At 45.8% G+C, this 18,805-nt stretch overlaps 1 protein-coding gene across 2 annotated transcripts in view; it reads left to right on the plus strand.

The window, feature by feature from the left end:
* Positions 1-18,805, plus strand: part of LOC144670077 (protein-lysine 6-oxidase-like) — a 76,256-nt gene that overhangs the window by 47,031 nt on the left and 10,420 nt on the right. Inside the window, exons 4-6 of one of the 2 annotated variants that reach the window (XM_078532471.1) lie at positions 3,588-3,744; positions 10,195-10,290; positions 10,382-10,501. In XM_078532471.1, the coding sequence (XP_078388597.1) occupies positions 3,588-3,744; positions 10,195-10,290; positions 10,382-10,501 (373 nt within the window). Of the gene's footprint in view, positions 1-3,587; positions 3,745-10,194; positions 10,291-10,381; positions 10,502-18,805 lie in introns of those variants that run through there. The other variant, XM_078532472.1, reaches the window with a different exon arrangement.

Raw genomic sequence — 18,805 nt, forward strand, 5'->3', positions numbered from 1 at the left:
TGCCAATTCAAAATTTCCATACCTTGTCTTACTGTTTAAACGGTAATGACTTAAAGAAAGGACTGGTATTTATATAACATTTTTAGTAGAGAAATGGTAACTTGCGCTCACTGTACTAGTAATCCAGAAGCCCGCAGTCACAGGTTCAAACCCTACCATAGCAGCTGGTGGAATTTGGATTTAACTAATAAAAATCTGAAATTGAAAACTAGTCTCAGTGATGGTGACCATGAAACTGTCATCAATTGTTGTAAAAACCCATCTGGTTCACTAATGCCCTTTAGGGAGGGAAATCTGCTGTCTTTATCTGGCCTGGCCTACATGTGACTCCAGACCCACAGCAATGTGGTTGCCTCTGAAATGGCCTAGCAAGCCACTCAGTTGTACCAAACGGCCGTAGAAAAGTCCTAACAGCACTGTGTGCGCACCCGCAGTGGTTTAAGAAGGCAGCTCACTGCCACCTTCTCAAGGGCAATTAGTGATGGGCCTTGCCAACGATGCCCGACTCTAATGAAAGAATTTTTTAAAAAAAAGAACCTTTGATAACTTCAGGATGTCCTAAAACGCTTTTCAGCCAGTGAAGTATTTGTGAAGTGTAGTAATCACTGTTGTAATGTCGGCATGCAGCAGTCAACGTGTGCAGAGCAAGGTCCTGTAAATACCAATGAGATAAGTGGCCAAATATTTAATTTTTTTCATAGTTCTGGCTGAGGGATATATGTTGGCCAAAACCCTCCAAACATTTTTCAACCATTACCTTTACACGTTTCACAAGCTCCGAAAAAAGCAGAAGTGGCTTCAGTTTAAATGTCTGATCTGGAAGTCTCTGATATCGAGACACTCCCTCAGCACTGTCAGCCTCAATGATGTACTCGGTTTTCTAGTCTGGGGCTTGAACCCAGAAATTCCTGAGTCAGAAATAAGAGCAGAGCACCAGTGAGTGAAGGTTGGAACCTGAGCTCTTGGCACTCATCCCATCCCCCTCCCTGGCCAGTGCCCCGAGCTGAACTAGACTTGCACAAGCTGGGTGACCTGTTTCTTGCTGAAGGACACATGTTTGCAACATCGCCTGCTTCTGACCCTGCCCCAGTCCACCACTGCTGAAACCCTCGTTGTGTCTCTGTAATCTCAGCTATCCTAATAATCTCCTAGCCAGTCTCACATTTTCTACACTCTGTAAACTTCAGCTCATCAAAAGCAGGCTGCTCACATGCTATTTTGTACAGTCTTGCTCACCCCTGCCCTCCCTGTCTTTGCTGACCTATACTTAGTCCTTGGTCTCCCAACGCATTAAATTTAAAATTTTACTCCATGTGTATTAATGCCATCATTTTCTAATTCATTCATTGGATGTGGGCATTGCAATTTGTTGCCCATCCCTAATTGCCCTTGAGAAGGTGATGCTGAGCCATCTTCTTGAACCGCTGCAGTCCATGTGGTGTAGGTGCACTCACAGTGCTGTTAGGGAGGGAGTTCCAGGATTTTGACCCAGCGACGGTGAATGAATGACAAGTCAGGATGGTGTGTGACTTGGAGAGGAACTGCAGGTGGTGGTGTTCCCATGCATTTGCTGCCCTTTTCCCTCTAGATGGTAGCATTTGCAGGTTTGGAAGGTGCTTTCAGAGGAGCCTTGGTGAGTTGCTGCAGTGCTTCTTGTAGATGGTACACACTGCTGCCACTGTGTGCTGGTGATTGACAGAATCAATTTTTAAGGTGATGGATGGGGTGCTGATCAAGCGGGTTGTTTTGACCTGGGTGATGTCAAGCTCCTTGAGTGTTGTTGGAGCTGCACTCACCCACACAAGCTGAGAGTATTTCATCACACTCCTGACGTGTGCCCTGTAGATGGTGGGCAGGCTTTGGGGAGTCAGAAAGTGAGTTACTTGCTGCAGAATTCTCAGCCTCTGACCTACTCTTGTGACGCAGTGTTCATATAACTGGTCCAGTTCAGTTTCTGGCCAATGCTAACCTCCCTGGATATTGGTGATGGAGGAATTCAGTGATGGTAATGCCTTTGAACTTTATAGGAGATGGTTAAATTCTTCTTGGTGTGATTCCTCCTGCAACCTCATACAGCCACACAACACATCCCTGAACTCTGCCTTGCTTTGATGCTAGCCTTATGTGCATTGTCCCACCATTGACAGTCTTGCCTTTAGTTATTTGTGTCAATGTTAATGGCAATTAAGTTGTTAAGGCTTAATGGCAGTTGCATTGTTAAACAGGTGATGGGTATTTGTACACCTAGAAATGGGGATATCTGGGACACTGGTGAGGGGCGAAGTATTGACTTGTACTAAGTGAATAAACTCTCTCTGCAAGGAGAGACTCTCTGCCTTAGTTTTGACTTCACCAACTGGCTTGTTCTGTGTAACAATCCAGACTCCAAACTTTCCCTCTCCAAACCACTTTGCCAGTCCAACCATTTTTCCAACATTTAAACATTCCTTGAATTCCACCTCTTTGATCAAAACTTTTGATCATTCCTCCTAACATCTCCTTTGTTGTCTCAGCATTCATTTTTGTGAGTTTATGCCTCAGTGCATTTTGCAATATTAAAAGCACTAATGCAAGTTGTTGTTGAGGCTGTGAAGTATGGTAAGTTTATTGATGTCATTTATGTTCCACAAAACCTTCCCAGGTTAATGTGTCGTAAAACAATCTATGCATTTTATTGATACACTTTATAACTCCTGATAGGGTCTATCACATATATATCAATATAAAAATATGGTAGGAGTGAAGAGACAAGTGGTATTAATGGTAATGACTTTTATAGTCTTAAAATGGTATCTGGTGGATGATTAAATGTATTTCAATTTACTAACGCCTGACAAAAGTACCATAAGATTTATCTGAAAGCAGAATTATTTGCATTGGAATGAACGTGAGCTGGATCTGAATCCAGCAATAGTTGTTCATTAAGTCCTCCCGAACGTCTATAATTTGGAGGTAAATTAGAATAAGTTCAACATTTGGTCTTGGTCATCTTGTCACAGGTTGTAAGCAACAAGTTGGTATTTGAAGTTCCATTCTTTCAAACAAATTCAGTTCTTTCAAACAATTCTGAAGTTTTCACTGTGACTTTTTTGAGCTTAACTTGTTCTACTCATTGAAATGATGGATTATTTTGCATTCCTGGCATCCGGTGGTAGCACTTAGCATGCTGAGGCCAGGTGTAGCACAGTTAGGTGCTCCCTATGCTTTACTCCAACAATATGTTTTAGGTTCTACCGTGGGACAGCAATACATACCAGCACTGCGGGCACTGTGTGGGTCTCTCTTGTTAAGCTAATTAGTGGCAAGGTAAGGGCAGCTTTGTGCTGCCTGACCGTTTCCATTGAGAACTGGCTAAGTCTTTTCAAATTCACTTCACGTCCCTTCAGAGATGACTTCCATCTCAATTAACTGGGATGGAGTTGAACAAAGAGCCAGAAGTGACTGTGTAATGTGCTAACTCACTATGGCACGCGCGCCCAGCCCCCTGAATCCAGACAACTCTAAATAATAGTTCAGCTGAATAAAAATGATGTTTCTTTTTTTAAAAAAAAACAAACTATTAATTAGTGCATAACTTGTGTTTCCAGGCACTACCACAGTATGGATGAGTTCAGTCACTATGACCTGTTGGATGCAGCTACTGGAAGGAAGGTAGCTGAGGGACACAAGGCTAGTTTCTGCCTGGAGGACACTACATGTGACTTTGGTCACCTGAAGCGTTATGCCTGTACAGCACACACTCAGGTAAAGTCCAATGCAGACCAAGTAACTTTGTTTCATTTACCAGCACTCAATTAAACATCAGTCCACACAAAGGCCATTTCCTTTCTGCTTTACAATTGTGCTTGTGTTGCCTCAGTTAATAACAGAAATAAGGGGCTGAATGTTATGCACGGGTTGGGGTCCAGGCCTCCCGATGCAAAAGTCGGGGCTAAGCCCACGTCTGGCCTCGGACAAACAAGCCTTCCGTCACCATCCGGGATGGAGCCCCATCTCGGAAAGCTGCTGGCCAGTCGAATGGCCGGCAGCTCCCTGGTCCCAGCGGTACCACAGGGAGCGGTGGCAACTGCCGGGCCTCTGGGCAGCCTGTGAGGGAAGCGAGCTGTGATCGGACCTGGATGCAGCTAAGTCTGGGCCCTCACCGGGGCATAGCCAGCTGTCACCGGTGAGGCCGGGCAGAGCGGGTGGGTGAGCGGAAACGTGGAGTTGGGGAATAATCTGGGGGCTAGTGGGGGGGGGCCTCTGGGCCCAAAAGGGAGGCCCTCCCCCACTTTGCCCCGGTCACCAGTCTGTCAGCTGGGTGCTTGACACCGGCCTCCCTGCCCCTCCCACCACGGGTAAAATGCCAGCGGTGGCACAGGAAGCCCTGAAGTGGCCATTATTTGGTCACTTAAGGGCCTCAATTTGCCCACAGGCCTGCCCGGCCTCCCCCGCTGGTAAAATTGAGTGGGGCGGGGGGCAGGTAGGCCAATTGCTCCTTGTGTTGGGAGGGTCGGGGTTGGTGGGGGGGGCATAAAATTTGAGCCAGCGTTCCACTTGGTTGCGATTAAAAACAAATCAGATCATGCGTAGTGTCACTGGACTGACTCTTGAAGGAAAAGCATTCCAGGAAAAGGGTGGAGCATAATTGGAAAAAGAAATCATCCATCTTTTCATATTCTGAGGCAGTGTTAGAGGAATTGCAGTTTGACTAACTTACCTATTTGAAGTCTGCAAGAGAACCTATTGAATGTGTTGACTCTATTTAATGTGGTAAAGATGAATGTGATGCCTCGCGTTAAGGTGTGAGGCTGTATTTAGTTGACTTGAACTGTCCTACATTAAATCAACCCAAATACATTTAATTTCAAATTGGGTTGGGAAGCAGTTAACCCTTAGGATATCAGAGCTATTGAGAAATCAATCCTAGTGCAGGTTTGAATCTCTTGACACAAAACTCATTGAAGTAATCTGATTATCGAGGTGATAATCTCAATGAGAGCGTTCATTGGAAGTCAAGCAATGACAAAATTCATTACACCAGGATAGTAGCACAGACTTTGTTGGGTCCAATTTAACAGAATTAGTTTTGAGAATTATATTGCAGATGGTCTTTTCAATCAGTATAAGAATAGGTACTATAATCATGTTTCTATTTGAATGTATCGCACTGGTTTATGACCTGTTTATTCCAAAGTGTCTTTATCTGTAGCAAGCTATTTCCATCTCTCTGCGATGTGCTGGTTATGTTTCTAAGTGATGTGTTGGATGTGCAGTCTCTGAGTCCTTCACAATCGTCCTCTCTTTCTCCTGATCGGATCAAGATTGGGGCCATCAACCAATTGATGTCATTTTTTTCTTTCTCTTGAGAGCTTTTGTAGCAAAGATACTAAATCATAACTGCAAAATTTCTTCCAACTGAATTCAGTTACTTTCATCCCTCAATGCAAGCGGCAATCAGCTTCTAGTGGGCAAAACTAAAACCTTCCTGAATAAAAACCGTGCTTATTTCAGGTCAGTGCTGAACCCCAGTCACTACTTGTCATTAGATCTCTTTCGGCTGGAGCCTTTGGATCGCATCATCATGTTCTGTCTCTTTCTAAGCCCTTTCAGACGACAGCCAGCTCTATCGCTCCATCACCTTTCTCAACGCCTCTACTTGTCCAGTAACCAGTACTGGATGAGCTGAAATTTCCTCCAACTAAATATTTGGAAGACCAAATTAAGCCTTTGTTTTCGGTCTCCTCTACAAATTCTGTGCCCCATCTCCACTGCACTCCCCTTGCACCCCCCCCTGCCCCGACTCCACCATCTCTCTGGCAACTGTAAGGCATAATCAGACTGTTCACAACCTTGACATTCCTATTGAGCCTCATATCCTCTCCATCTTGGTCTCCACTGAGATCACCCACACCCACCTCGGTAACATTACCCATGGTCTCAGACCAATTGCTGAAACCCTCATTCATGCCTTTGTTGCTTCCAGACTCGACTATTCCAATGCTTTCCAGTTCAACTTCCCACCTGTTACCCTCTGTAACCTCGAGCTTACCCCAGATTCCGCTGCCCATATCCTAAGTTGCATGAAGTCTCATTGACCCTTCACCCCTGTGATCACTGACCTACGTTTGTTTTCATTCCAGCGACCATCTCAATTTTAGAATTTTCACCTCTCGTGCTAAATCCTTCCATGACTTCGCCCCTCCCTCTCTTGGTACCCTCCTCCAACCCCTATCGCCCTCTGAGATCTCTGCATTATTTTTCCAATTTTGGTCTCTTGTGCATTGACAATCTCATTTGCTCCACTGTTGGTGGGAGTGCCATCACCCTAAACTCTGGAATTCCCTCCCTACCCTTCTCTGCCTCTCTTTCCTCTAAGTTTCTCCTGCCTCTTTGTCCAAGGCTTTGGGGACCTGTCCTAGTGTCTCTTTATGTGACCCGGTGTGAAACGTCATCTGATAACATTCTTGTGAAGTACCTTGGACCATTTTACTAGGTGCAAGATGCTATAGGAATACAAATTGTTTTTTGTTGATTATGCCTTTGTATTGCACCTGTAGAATCTGTCTCTATTTGTGTTTCTCTATTTTTACTTTAAATCCACCCTTTCAGCTTTGTCTTATTTGTTGCTTAATATCTTTACTCTTTAAGCTCCTACAATTGATGCCCTTTGCCTAGATTTTCAGTTTGTAACTGTAGCAACAAATCAGCGACGGTCATAACAGCAGCCTTCGTTATAAATTCTCTTGCCCTTTAACCGCTCCTTGGCTGCCTCCTGTTTTCCACCCTTCTGACTGTCGCAAGTAAAATGTCTCCACTTATCAACCCAGCCCGCCGTGTGTTCAGGGCGTTTTCTGCCATAGTCGATTCACGCCATCATTGATACACGTCTAGCGATTTTCTGTTTAAGTAGCTGCGCAGCCATTATGACCTTTTTCAACTCCCTGTTTTTAAACACCACCAATAAACGCTATCCTCACTTTGAGTTAAATGTTTCTTTTATTATTAGGTCGGTGGCCGGTTACTTTAGTTTCTTAATTGGCCAACTTTGATTTCCGGAGCAGCTTGTGTTGTTGACGGCTTTTCCCTAACTCAGTCACTGGAGCAAATTGTAACTCTGAATCTTTACTCAATAGTCCGGCCTTACTTGTTGCAATTCAGTAGCAAAAACACTGACGTTTCAACTCTTAGGCATCAACATACAGGAGCAAATAAAACTCCCACATGCAATTTAAAAAAAAAATGATTATCTTGACTGTTTGATAAATTTTGATCATCAGAATTGGCAACTGATGACTTTCTTGGCTTTACGTTTGTCTTTTTTATTCTATCTCTCTCTTCTTTATTCCACAGTATTTATAAACAACTTTTACGCACTTTAGTGTGCAACAAGGTGAGGGATAGAATTTTCGCATTATTGATGCCCATGTGTCAACATGAAGCACTCCCCAGGTCAGGTATAGCACAGCTAGCTGAAGAGAGGGGCTCCCTCTGTGCTGTGCCAGCACAACGTACAAATATATTGTCTTCAGACATTGTTCCTGTACCAGAATTACACTTCCATTTCCCACACCAGCTGTCCTTATAGCTTTCCCTGCCTGAGATAATCATTTAGTACCAGGCGGAAGGGTGGTTGTGTCGTCCGTTATAAATCATAGTCACTCTACCCAAACTCATGTCGCACAGGACCAGTCAACATAAGGGAAGAGGAAACAGCACAAAATGAGGCCATTCAGCCCCTCTTGCCTGCATTGACTCTTTGGCATAAAATAAAGACTTGCATTTATATAGCAGCTTTCACACCATCACAACATCTCATAGCTCTTCACAACAAATGGAGTTGTTTTTGAAGTGTAGTCACTCTGCTACTGTAGGAAACACAAGCCAATTTGCACACAGCAAACTCCCACAATGATCAGATAATCTACTTTTTTCAGTCATTTTGATTGAGGGATAACTCCTCTCCCCCTACCCTTCTTTGAAGATTTGCCATTGGGACCTTTTTGCATTCACCTGAGTAGATGAGGCCTCGATTTAATGTCTCATGCAAATGATGAGACCTCCAACAGTGCAGCACTCCCTCACTACTGCACTGGAGTGTCAGTTTTGATTTTTCTGCTCAAACCTTGGAGTGGGACTTGAACTCACAACCTTCTAACTCAAAGCCACTGATAAGTGAGGGAGGGAGGCAAGGTCATGGGGTAGGGGTCATGATAGAGAGGGGGGATCGGAAGAAAGGTCAGCTGGTGGCTCTCAGCATCCTCCCCCCTCATAATGCTGGGTCCCTCGATCAAGCACTGAGTGCCTTTCAAAGAGGGGCCCCGTGGGAGCCTGCAGTCAGATGCAACAGGGTTTGTTTCTCTGGGCTCCCGTGCTGCTGGTTGAATAACATTAATTGTCCACTTAAGGGTCTCAATTAACGACTAGGCAGGAAGGCTGCCCATGAGCCTTCCCACCTTGGACTTAATTGGGACAGAGACAGGAAGTCAGCAGGGACTCTACTCTGCATCTTCCCCGATTAATACCCTACCCGCCTTTAAACACGCCTCAGGGGAGGGCATTAAAGTCTGCCAAAAAGAAAATTTAAAAAAAGGAATTTTTATTTAAAAAAAAAAATCTCCAACACTAATGAGACTCTACACTTGTAAAAGTAAATTTTCAGGACCAGAGAGATCCTTCGGCAGTAATAGGGACTTATCATGTCACTAAAAATTCATTCATACCTGAATGCTGCTGATCTCCCTCAGCACTGCACTGGGGTGTGGGCCTAGATTTTGTGCTCAAGTCTCTGGTAGATTCAGAAACACTGACTAACAGATACTTTCTCTGGACTGAACTTATAGTTATAGACCACTTCTGCTCTTGGGACTTGTTAATGTAGGAAACTAAGAGGCACTTCTACCCAATGTAACTACATTGCTGCAATTTGCTTGTACGAAACTGAATCAGATGTAAACAGCAGCAAAAAAAATAAAATGCTGGAAAATTTCAGCAGGTCTGACAGCACCTGTGGGGCGAGAAACAGAGTTAACATTTCGAGTCCGTATGACCCTCCTTCAGAGCTTACAGAGAAGTAGGAAGCCACACAGACTCAAAACGTCAACCCTGTTTCTCTCTCCACAGGGTGCTGTCAGACCTTCTGAGTCTTTCCAGCATTTTCTGTTTCTGTTTCAGATTTCCAGCATCCGCAAGTTTCTTTTCTTTTATCTTAGATGCAAACAGCACTTTGCTACTGTAGTTCCTGCTGTCAAAATGAGAGGATAACAGCCCACATTCTAATGAGTCAAAGAAACAGATACATTTTAACTTGAGGACAATTCCAATTCGAATCGTTTGCAAACTATTTCAGCAAGTTTTGGAGTTTGCTCTCGCTCTCAATCTATGAAGACTTGAACCCAAACCTCAGGTGCAAGGATACAAAGTTTATTTTTCCCATTGTGGTGCATGGTTTCCCTCCCGTATTTACTTAGCCTGTTTTCCTTCCTCAACCTCGGACCCAAATACCATTTCCCACAGGGAGTTGTCGAGAGCAGGCAAGACGCTCTCAGATCTCTTGTTGCTCTGTGACTGAACGCTCACTGTTGCATGAGAGACCTAAGCCTCTGATTCAGTCATTTTCTTTTCCCTTTCTTTCCCCTGTGGCGTGAACATCTGTTCATCACCTTCCTGTCATAACCTGGGCCAAAACTGACAACTTGCCCTGCGGGGAATCGCTGGTAATGAATCTTACAGCCTTTCAGCTCCATAGTGCTGCATTATCTGCTGAGCTTTCTCACTGTACAGGTGTTAAGAGTTATGAGGGGTTTTGGTGAGAGTACATAGTGAGAAATTCTTTCCGTTGGCAGGAGCATTGGAGGAGACACATTTACGGTAATTGGAGAGGGGGATGAGGAGACTTTTTTTTTGATACAGCGTGTTTTGATCTGGGATGCAAGGCTTGAAAGGGCGACAGAAGCAGATTCAGTAGCACCTTGCGAAAGAGAATTGAATATATACTTGAAAAAGAGAGAGAAAGGATTGCAGGCCTGTGGGGGAAGGTCAGGGCACTTGGGATAATTGGATAGCTTTTTCAAAGAGCCAGCATATGACTGATGGACCGAATGGCCTCTTTCTGTGCTTTTATTATTCTATATGCCTACACATTTTGAAACTTCAACAATTTCTTTGGTAATATGTATCACAGAGTGACAATGGTAAACTTCCTTTTATCTTCAGGGTCTGAGTCCTGGTTGCTACGATACCTACAATGCCGATATAGATTGCCAGTGGATTGATATCACTGACGTCCAGCCGGGGAAATTCATACTGAAGGTACAAGACTGTTTGTGTTGTTGCTACATACGGCTCTGACCTGTTATAACGGTGCACGTTTTCATTCCTCCCTTATCTGCTTGTGTTATAGCTTCAAGTGAACCCCAACTATCTTATACAGGAATCAGATTTCACAAACAACGTTATCAGATGCAACATTCACTATACGGGGCGATATGTTGCCACGACGAATTGTAAAATCACACAGTGAGTATTCCAAGTCTTACTCTTTGATTTCTAAGTTGCCGAACTCCAGCCTCTACAAATTTCCTTTGTCCCAAAACTCTGTAAGCCCTTTCCAATCCCGCACTCAGTCCATCCTCTCTAACCTCCATTGACTCCCTGCCCCCCAACAAAGGGAATTCAAAGTCCTCATCCATATTTAATAGCCTTACCCCCCACCCCACCCCCCCCATCTCTATTACCTTCATAAGACCAATGTACTAACCCATGCCAGATGAGCCTCCAGCTTTGGCTTCTTGTATATTCACCCTTTCCCGCTATTCCACAGTTGACTCCAGAGCCTTTAGCTGGTTGACTTTGAGCTTTTGACCATCTGTCATAAACCTGTCCAGTTTACTGCTTCTACATTTGAAAGCCTCCTCGAAGATTCTTTTGTGTGTGTTTGTGTGCGTGTGTGTATGTCAGCTGCAACTCCATTGGTAGCACACTCCGAGTCACAGGGTTTTGAGTTCAAGTCCCACTTGAGTGTAAAAATCAAGGCTGACGCTCCAGCGCAGTACTGGCCGAGTGCTGCACTGTTGGAGGTGCCATCTTTTGGCTGAGATGTTAAACCGAGGCCCCGTCTGCCTGCTCGGCTGGACATAAAAGCTCCCGTGGTACCACTTTGAAGAAGTGCAGGGGAGTTATCTCGGGTTTCCTGACCAATATTTAATCCCTTAATCAATATCACAAAAACAGATTATCTGGTCATTTTCACATTGCTGTTTTGCAAGTTTGCTGTGCGCAAATTGGCTGCCGCATTTCCTACATCACAACAGTGACTACATTTCAAAAAGTGCTTCATTTGCTGTAATGCACTTTGAGATGTCCAGTGATTGTAAAATGTTCTATAAATGCAATCTTTCTTTCTAACAAACCTACAGTTGTCTCCCTCAACCTTTGCCCTAGTACTTTGCATCTGTTTCTTCTGGGTAAAGTCCTTTGGGTGGGGAGGGATCTTTTCTTAGATTAAAGGTGCTACATAAATATTAGTTGTTATTAACGGGCCCCTATAGTTTGTTAAGCAAGGGTGTGTTAAAGGACACTTATCAGAGAAACACCTACTGTTTTTGCATATCACACCTGTATGGCTTAAGTACAAGGTTTCACATTTCCTCATCTCTGGTATCATTAAAATTCCTGTTCAAGACACTCGAACATTAGTTGGATGGCTCCCTTGCTGTGCCGCAGTGTGAGAACCCGCACCCATGACTTCCCATGCTACTCGTTTACAATCTCTGCTGTTGCTGTTGAATGAGTTGTTATGCCAAGAAGTGGGTAGCCATGGGTTGTTCCTGTGCCTCATCAAGTGGCTGATCCTTGAACTCTCGAGGCCTGGGACGATGTTCCTTGTTGGGGACGAGGGGGAGGCTGTCATGTTCTTCCAATAGACCTAAATATAATTGCCTCTCGCATCTCGTCCACCCAATCATGTAGTATAAAGAGAATAAACCACGGCCAGAGATGGTGAATGATAACTAACACCACTTGTGAAGTGGGCGCAACCTGCTGACTGGTGGACCTCTCCATCATTGTCTTGCTTGGCCTAGCAGGTCCACGTGAAGAGCAGCAATTGGATTGTCCATCTTTTAATCTATTCTCCACCAATAATATCTTCAAGGACCCCTATTAAGTTGGTGTGCTCTCCCGTGTGTGTTACTAAAGTGTAGATGTTAAATCTCTTCCATCAAGCCACACTTTTATGTTGCTAAGCCACAAGTTCCATGGGCAATTTGTTCCTTCCACACTGCTGTGAGTCAGCTTCCTATCTCTCTCTCACAAACCACATGGCCAAAATAATATGGTGTTGACTTGCTCTTTCTGCCCATCATCTTTCTCTTTATATTCATTCACCTGTTAGATCCGATTATTGGTATTTTTAATTACCCTGCGTATCTTCTGGGATCAACAAGTTTTCTCTTTAGTGTTTGCTCTTGGCATATGGGTGATGCCCCTAAGGCCATTTCCTAGTGACTGTGAGGAGGGCGTTTGTGGGCCTGAGCGGTTTGCAAGGCCACTTTGAGAGTGAACGGACAAAGAGCAGGGTTTTTGGGTCATCAGGCGGGTGCGGTGGGTGGGCCCAAGAATGGCCGGGAAACGGGCTGCTGCCTGCGATCGGCCCCCCCCCCGGCCGTGATTTCACACCGGCCGGCCAATTAACGGGCAGCCAGTGTGAAACGGGCGCTGAAAGTCTCAGCGCTGCGGGGGTGGGGGAGCAGGAGGAGGGCGGGCGCTGAAGTCTACGTGGGTGCGGGGGGAAGGGCACCCTGAAAGCTCCCTGAAGGCAGAGAGCTGCCCCAGGGAGCTGAAGAACTTTAAATATAAAAATAAACAGGATGAAATTCCCCAAAAAAATTTCCACCTGTAAGAATCACTCGCCTAAACGTATTGGTGATAAAAATTAATTTTTAAAAATGCAAAGGCCGCCTGGCCGATTTCGCCCTCCCACCAACGGTAACGTTGGACCGGGCAGTGATAAATCACCGCTCATTGAAACTTTAACAGCCTTAGTAGGCCTCTTAATTGTCGGCGGGTGCGCTGCCAACTCTCGCACGCACCCGCCGACCGAAATATCGCGCAAGTGCGCAGTGACCGTCGGGACGCCCGCCTGATGTCATCGTGCCCCTTTTTTTTACGCCCGATTGGGTTGGGCACGCGCCTGCCCACGGGGCGCGAAAACCAAAATGTGGGACTTGGAGGCCATTTTGTTGGCATTCCTGAAGCACATTCAGTTTGAAATAAAGGAAGGAAACAAAGACTCGAATCTATATAGCACCTTTCGTAACCTCAGGATGTCCCAAGGTGTTTACTGGTGATATGATTTTGAAGTGTAGCGACGGTTGTAGCATTGGGAACAACGGTAGCCAATTTGCGCAGCAAAATGCCATCAAATGGCAATGTGATAATGGCCAGATAACCTGTTTTAGGCATTTGGTTGAGTGTTGAATGTTGGCCAGCACATCGGGGATAAGTCCCCTGCTCTACTTTGAAATAGTGCCGTTGGGATCTTGAATGTCCATGTGAGAGGGCAAACGAGGCCTTGATTTAACATCTCAGCGGACTTGAACCAGCAACCTCCTGGCTCAGAGGCAAGAATACTAACAATTGAACCTTTGGTTTTTAACAGAAATCGTGGCCGCTTCCCATGTCGTCAGCTCACGAATTGCTCAAGAGCTTCGGGTCACTGTACCACGCAGTCCTCTTCATGCTACATTTCAGATGCCCTTATGTTGCCTCCTGCCCCTCCTCCCACCTTTAATAACAAGCTCCTTCCTTACAAAGTAATTTCTCTGCCCAACCACGAGTTTAACTTAAACAAGTCTGACTTCAGTACTTTATCTCTAGGTTTTAAAATAAACCCCTCCCTCTACATACATTGCAGCTAAAAGAGTTGCATAAGATTTTCTCATAAAGTTACAATTCCAGGAGGTGCGGGTGATGTTGTGAAGGAACTCAGCTCATTTATTGTAACAGATGGCGGACAGCTTGAATTAAAATAGCTGTTGATGGACCAACAGGCAGTGCAGTGGCTTTAGTTTTACCTCCTGAGGCCTAGCTTTGAACAAGGCCAGACTGAGTGGATGAGAATCTACTCTGCTCACTGCGAAATGGCTGAAGGGGGTTTGGGCTGTCTAAACTCACTTCCAAATTGGCGTTGATGAAACCACAAAGCTGACCCTAATTTTGGCATTAAACTGGCAATGCCATTTAGATAGACCATAAAGATAGTTGGCATGGAAAGAGGAAGAATTTGCAGTGATGCCATCGAGGTGGCATATAAACATGGCAGAGTGTGTTGCCAGCGTCCTTCCATCACCATAAGATGTTGAACATGCAGCAAGTCCATTGGGGATGGTTTTTTTATGGTGCAGTTTTGCAGATGACTGAAGAGACCAATCCATAAGGAAGGTTCCACCACAATTGCCACATATGAGCTGGTTAGTTGGTGTCATTGTGGGTTGTTTTCGGGTGTTGGCGCCTGTTGCCAAGCTGCTGTAGCTACTATCGCCATGGTGACGCACACCAGCCAGAAATGATGCCGCTATTTTCTTCCGTTGTCAGCTCGTGACTCCTAGGTGTGAGAATCAATGTTTGGCACCTTCAAGCCAACCTTGCAAGCACTCTTGAAGTGGAGCTTTGGGTGTCCTACTGATCACTTGGATCTGGCTACCTTGCCACACGGAAAATCCTTGGCTAGGCATCTGACTCCCATTCTGCGAACATGCCCGAGCCAACGATGTCGCTTCTGAGCGCTGGCATATTTGGGAGATTAGCCTTTGAGAGGACTATCGCAGTTGTGACTTTTTCTCTCCATGAGATGCCGAGAATGTGCGGCAAACAGTGAAGTTGAAAATTGTTGAGCTTCCTGTCTTGATAGCTAATGCCTTTCACATAATGAATCGTCTCAAGGCACATCACAGGAGCATTATAAAACAAAGCGTGACTTCATAAGTCATGTATGGAATTCTTAGGGGAGAAAGCCAAAAGCTTGGTCAACGAGGTCGGTTTTAAGGAGCGTCTTAAAGGAAGAGAGATGTGTCGGGCGGGTGTTCCAGAAATGAGGGCCTATGCAACTGAAGGAGCACAGGAGGCCGGAATTAGAGGAGCGCGGATAGCTCAGAGGGTTGTGGGGTTGGATGGGGAGTGGCAAGGCCATGGAAGGATTTGAAAACGAGGATGATAATTTTAAAGTCAAGACATTGCTTGACCAGGAGCCAATGTAGATCAGCGAGCACAGAGGTGATAGGGGATCAGGACTTGGTGCAAGTTAAGACAGGGGCAGCAGGATTTTGGATGACCTCAACTTTACCGAGGGAATATGGGAAATCAGCCAGGAGTGCGTTGGAATCGTCATGTCAAGATAAAAAGACAAGACCCCTTTTGATGAGTGTAAAAGATATTACGGGACTATTTTGAAGAAGAGCGGCGGTGCTCTTCCCGTTGTTGTGAGCCATATTTATCCCTCAACTAACATGGCTGCAACAGATCATTTGGCCCATCAATTGTACACAAAATGGCAGCCCTGTTTTCTACATTACAACAGTGACTACACTTCAAAAAGGTACACCAGTGGCTGTAAAGCACTTTGGGACACCCTGGTATTGTGGAAGGTGCTACATAAATGCAAGAATCGACACAGAGGACAGAATTTTTAGGTTGGCGCGCGGGCGTGCGCCTGACCCTATCGGACGCGAAATCGCGCGTGGTGACGATATTTCAGTTGGCGGGTGGGCGCGAGTGTTGGAAGCGCGTCCACCGACAGATAAGAAGACAATTAATGTTGTTAAGGTCCCAATTGTTCCCGATTTTTCGTGATCCGTCCAACCCTACGGTTTGGCGGACGGGCGAATCTGCCGGGCGGACTTGACATTTTTGATGAAACCTCGTCCAAGGAGGGTTTCCGTTATTAAATTTTAAAAAAAAATAGAGATGTATGGGCAGAATTTTCATCAAGTATCTGCTCGGGTGACATTCTGATGTGTGGATGTTTTTTTACCAGATTTAAAAATCTTTATTTCATTGTTTTGAAGTCTTCGGCTACCCTGAGCCAGCTCTCTGCCTTCGGGGAGCTTTCATCCGGCGCTCGCCCGCGCCCGCACTTACATCAACACCCCGTCCTCCCCCTACCCCCGCCCCGGCAGCGCCAATTGGCCAGCCAGTGTGAAATCGCGGCCGGGGGCCCGATCGCGGGCGGTGGTCTGTTCTCCGGCCACTCCCGGACTTGCCGACTGCGCCCGTGAGCTGACCTAATAAACCTGCCCCGAGTGTGTGTTTCCACCTGTAGCGAAGAGCAAAACAGAGGCCATCAATACAAGATAATCACCAAGAAACCAAATAGATCATTCAGAACAAACTTCTTCCGTTCCCAGAGTGGTGGGGATTCGGAACTCGCTACCACAGGGAGTAGTTGAGGTAAATAGTATAGATAGATTGAAGGGGAAGCTATATAAGAAAGAAGAGAATAAAGGGTTATTCTGATTGACGTACATGAGAAAGGATAGGAAGAGGCTCATGTGGAGCATAAAAACCAGCATGGACTGGTTGGGCCGAATGGCCTGTTTCTGTGTTTACAATTCTTATGTAATCTTGTTCTTCTGACAAAAAAAACCCCGAAATGTTGGAAATAGAAATAAAAACAGAAAATTGTAAAATGGAAAACATGTCGAGGTCAGTCACTATCTGATGGATTGTTTCCGAAAGGAGATGCTGGAATTGGCAAGGCTGCGATGGAAGGAAAGCAACAAAAAATGAGTCTGTCCTGTTCTTTCTGTTTTGGTTGCTGACAGAATTCTCTAGAGTAAAGGTCATACTTGGGTACCTTGTGTACTGTATTCATGAGGCAGTGCACTCCAATCAGATTGACTACCCCATGCTCATTACCCAACTAGGCCATGGATCTTATGCATGTGCTCGGATTGGGCTACATTATTCAAACCCAATATTAACACACGAGAGCTCAGAATGTTCCTCATAAATGGGTGAACTGACTATGAAAGGAGTTTCACTTCCAGCCTCCGACTGGATTGGGATGCGGGAACTTCACCTCCTGACTCCCCAAAGCCTGTCCACCATCTACAAGGAACAAGTCAGGAGTATGATGGAACACTCCCCACTTGCCTGGATGAGTGCAGCTCCAACAACACTCTAGAAGTTCGACACCATCCATGACAAAGCAGCCCCGCTTATCAACACTCCATCCACCGCTTTAAACATTCAATCATATCGTAAAATCATAAGTAGTAGGGACAGGAGTAGTCCATTTGGCCCATCGAGCCTGCTCCGCCATTCACTAAGATCATAGCTGAGCTCTGCCAATCAACAGTGCATCGTGGCAGCAGTGTTTACCATCAAGACTCCTTCGATAGCACCTTCCAAATCCACAATCTCTCCCACCTAGAAGGACAAGGGCAACAGACATATGGGAACACCACCACCTCCATGTTCCCCTCCAAATCGGACCCAATCCCGACTTGGAACTGTATCGCTGTTCCTTCACTGCCACTGGGTCAAAACCCTGGATCTGACTCCCTAACAGCACTGTGGGTGTACCTTCGCCACGTGGACTGCAGCGGCTCAAGAAGGCGGCTCACCACCACCTTCTCAAGGGCAACTAGGGATGGGCAATAGGTGGCTTGGCAGCAACACTTGCATTCCGTGGCATTATTCAAGGGAAAGCAGAGAGGTTTGCCCTGGAGCCCTGGCCAATATTTATTTCTTAATTAACACCTCAAACAGATAAGCTGCTCATTTATTTCATTGCTGTTCCTGGGATCTGGCTGTGCGCAAATTGGTGCTGTGTTTCCTACATTACAATAGTGACTACACTTCAAACGTTATTGGTTATAGAGGATATCCTGAGGTCATAGGTTGCTATATCGATACAATTCTTTCTTTTTTTCCATTATGTCACATGCCATCCACAGCTATCTTTCTACCAACACTCTTCAGGTATTTGACAAGAGTTACTGAGTCTACATTTGCTAGAATGAATCAAATACAACACATTCCTGATCTGAGTTTTAATGCGACATTATCTACACGATTATGGATTAATTAACCAGTCTCGAGTAGTTGTTCTCGCCAGTCACCGTTTCTGTAGCTCGCCGCCTCATTTACTGTGGGCACGGACAAACCATGGTGGGAATATCAGACTTCAAGGGCAGGATTTTTCCATTGGCGTGTGGGGGTGGGCCCCGCTCGTCCGTGCGGTGACATCGGGCGAGCGTCCTGACGTCACCACGCGCCATCGCGATATTTCACTGGGCGGGCACCCGCCATTAATTAACGGGCCACTTAAGGCCCTTGACTCACCAATCGATGCCGATTTTTCAGCACCCGTGCAATCTTCAGGTCGGCGCACGGGCGCAACGGGCAGGCGGGTAGGAGACATTTGTATTAACCTTATCCACGGGCGGGATAAGAGGGCTCACTGGGGTCGCGAGTGTGCACAGTCAAGTATTTATTTTTGAAAGTTTTTGAAACTTGCCTGTGTGATCTGCAGCACTTCAAAACTCATACCAGCTGCTTGGACTCTTAAACCTCAGGTCAGCGCTCTGCAGTGAGGAATCTTTTCTGGGCCTGCGGGTTTCAGGAAGCCTTCCCTCAGCCTGGGAATGGGAGCTGAACTGTCCACTGGAGGCAGCTCCTCTGAGGAGGGAGGGAGGGCTAGAAGGGGGAGGGGGCCAGGAGTGCGCATTCAGCCTCCAGGGGAGCCACCTTTGGGAGGACAGGCGCAGGCACAAGGGGGGCAGGGCCAAGAGGTAGTCCAAGGCGGAAGGGGCTGCAGAAGATG

The sequence above is a fragment of the Cetorhinus maximus genome, chromosome 30 (assembly GCF_964194155.1).
Source record: "Cetorhinus maximus chromosome 30, sCetMax3.hap1.1, whole genome shotgun sequence".
NCBI lineage: Eukaryota > Metazoa > Chordata > Chondrichthyes > Lamniformes > Cetorhinidae > Cetorhinus > Cetorhinus maximus.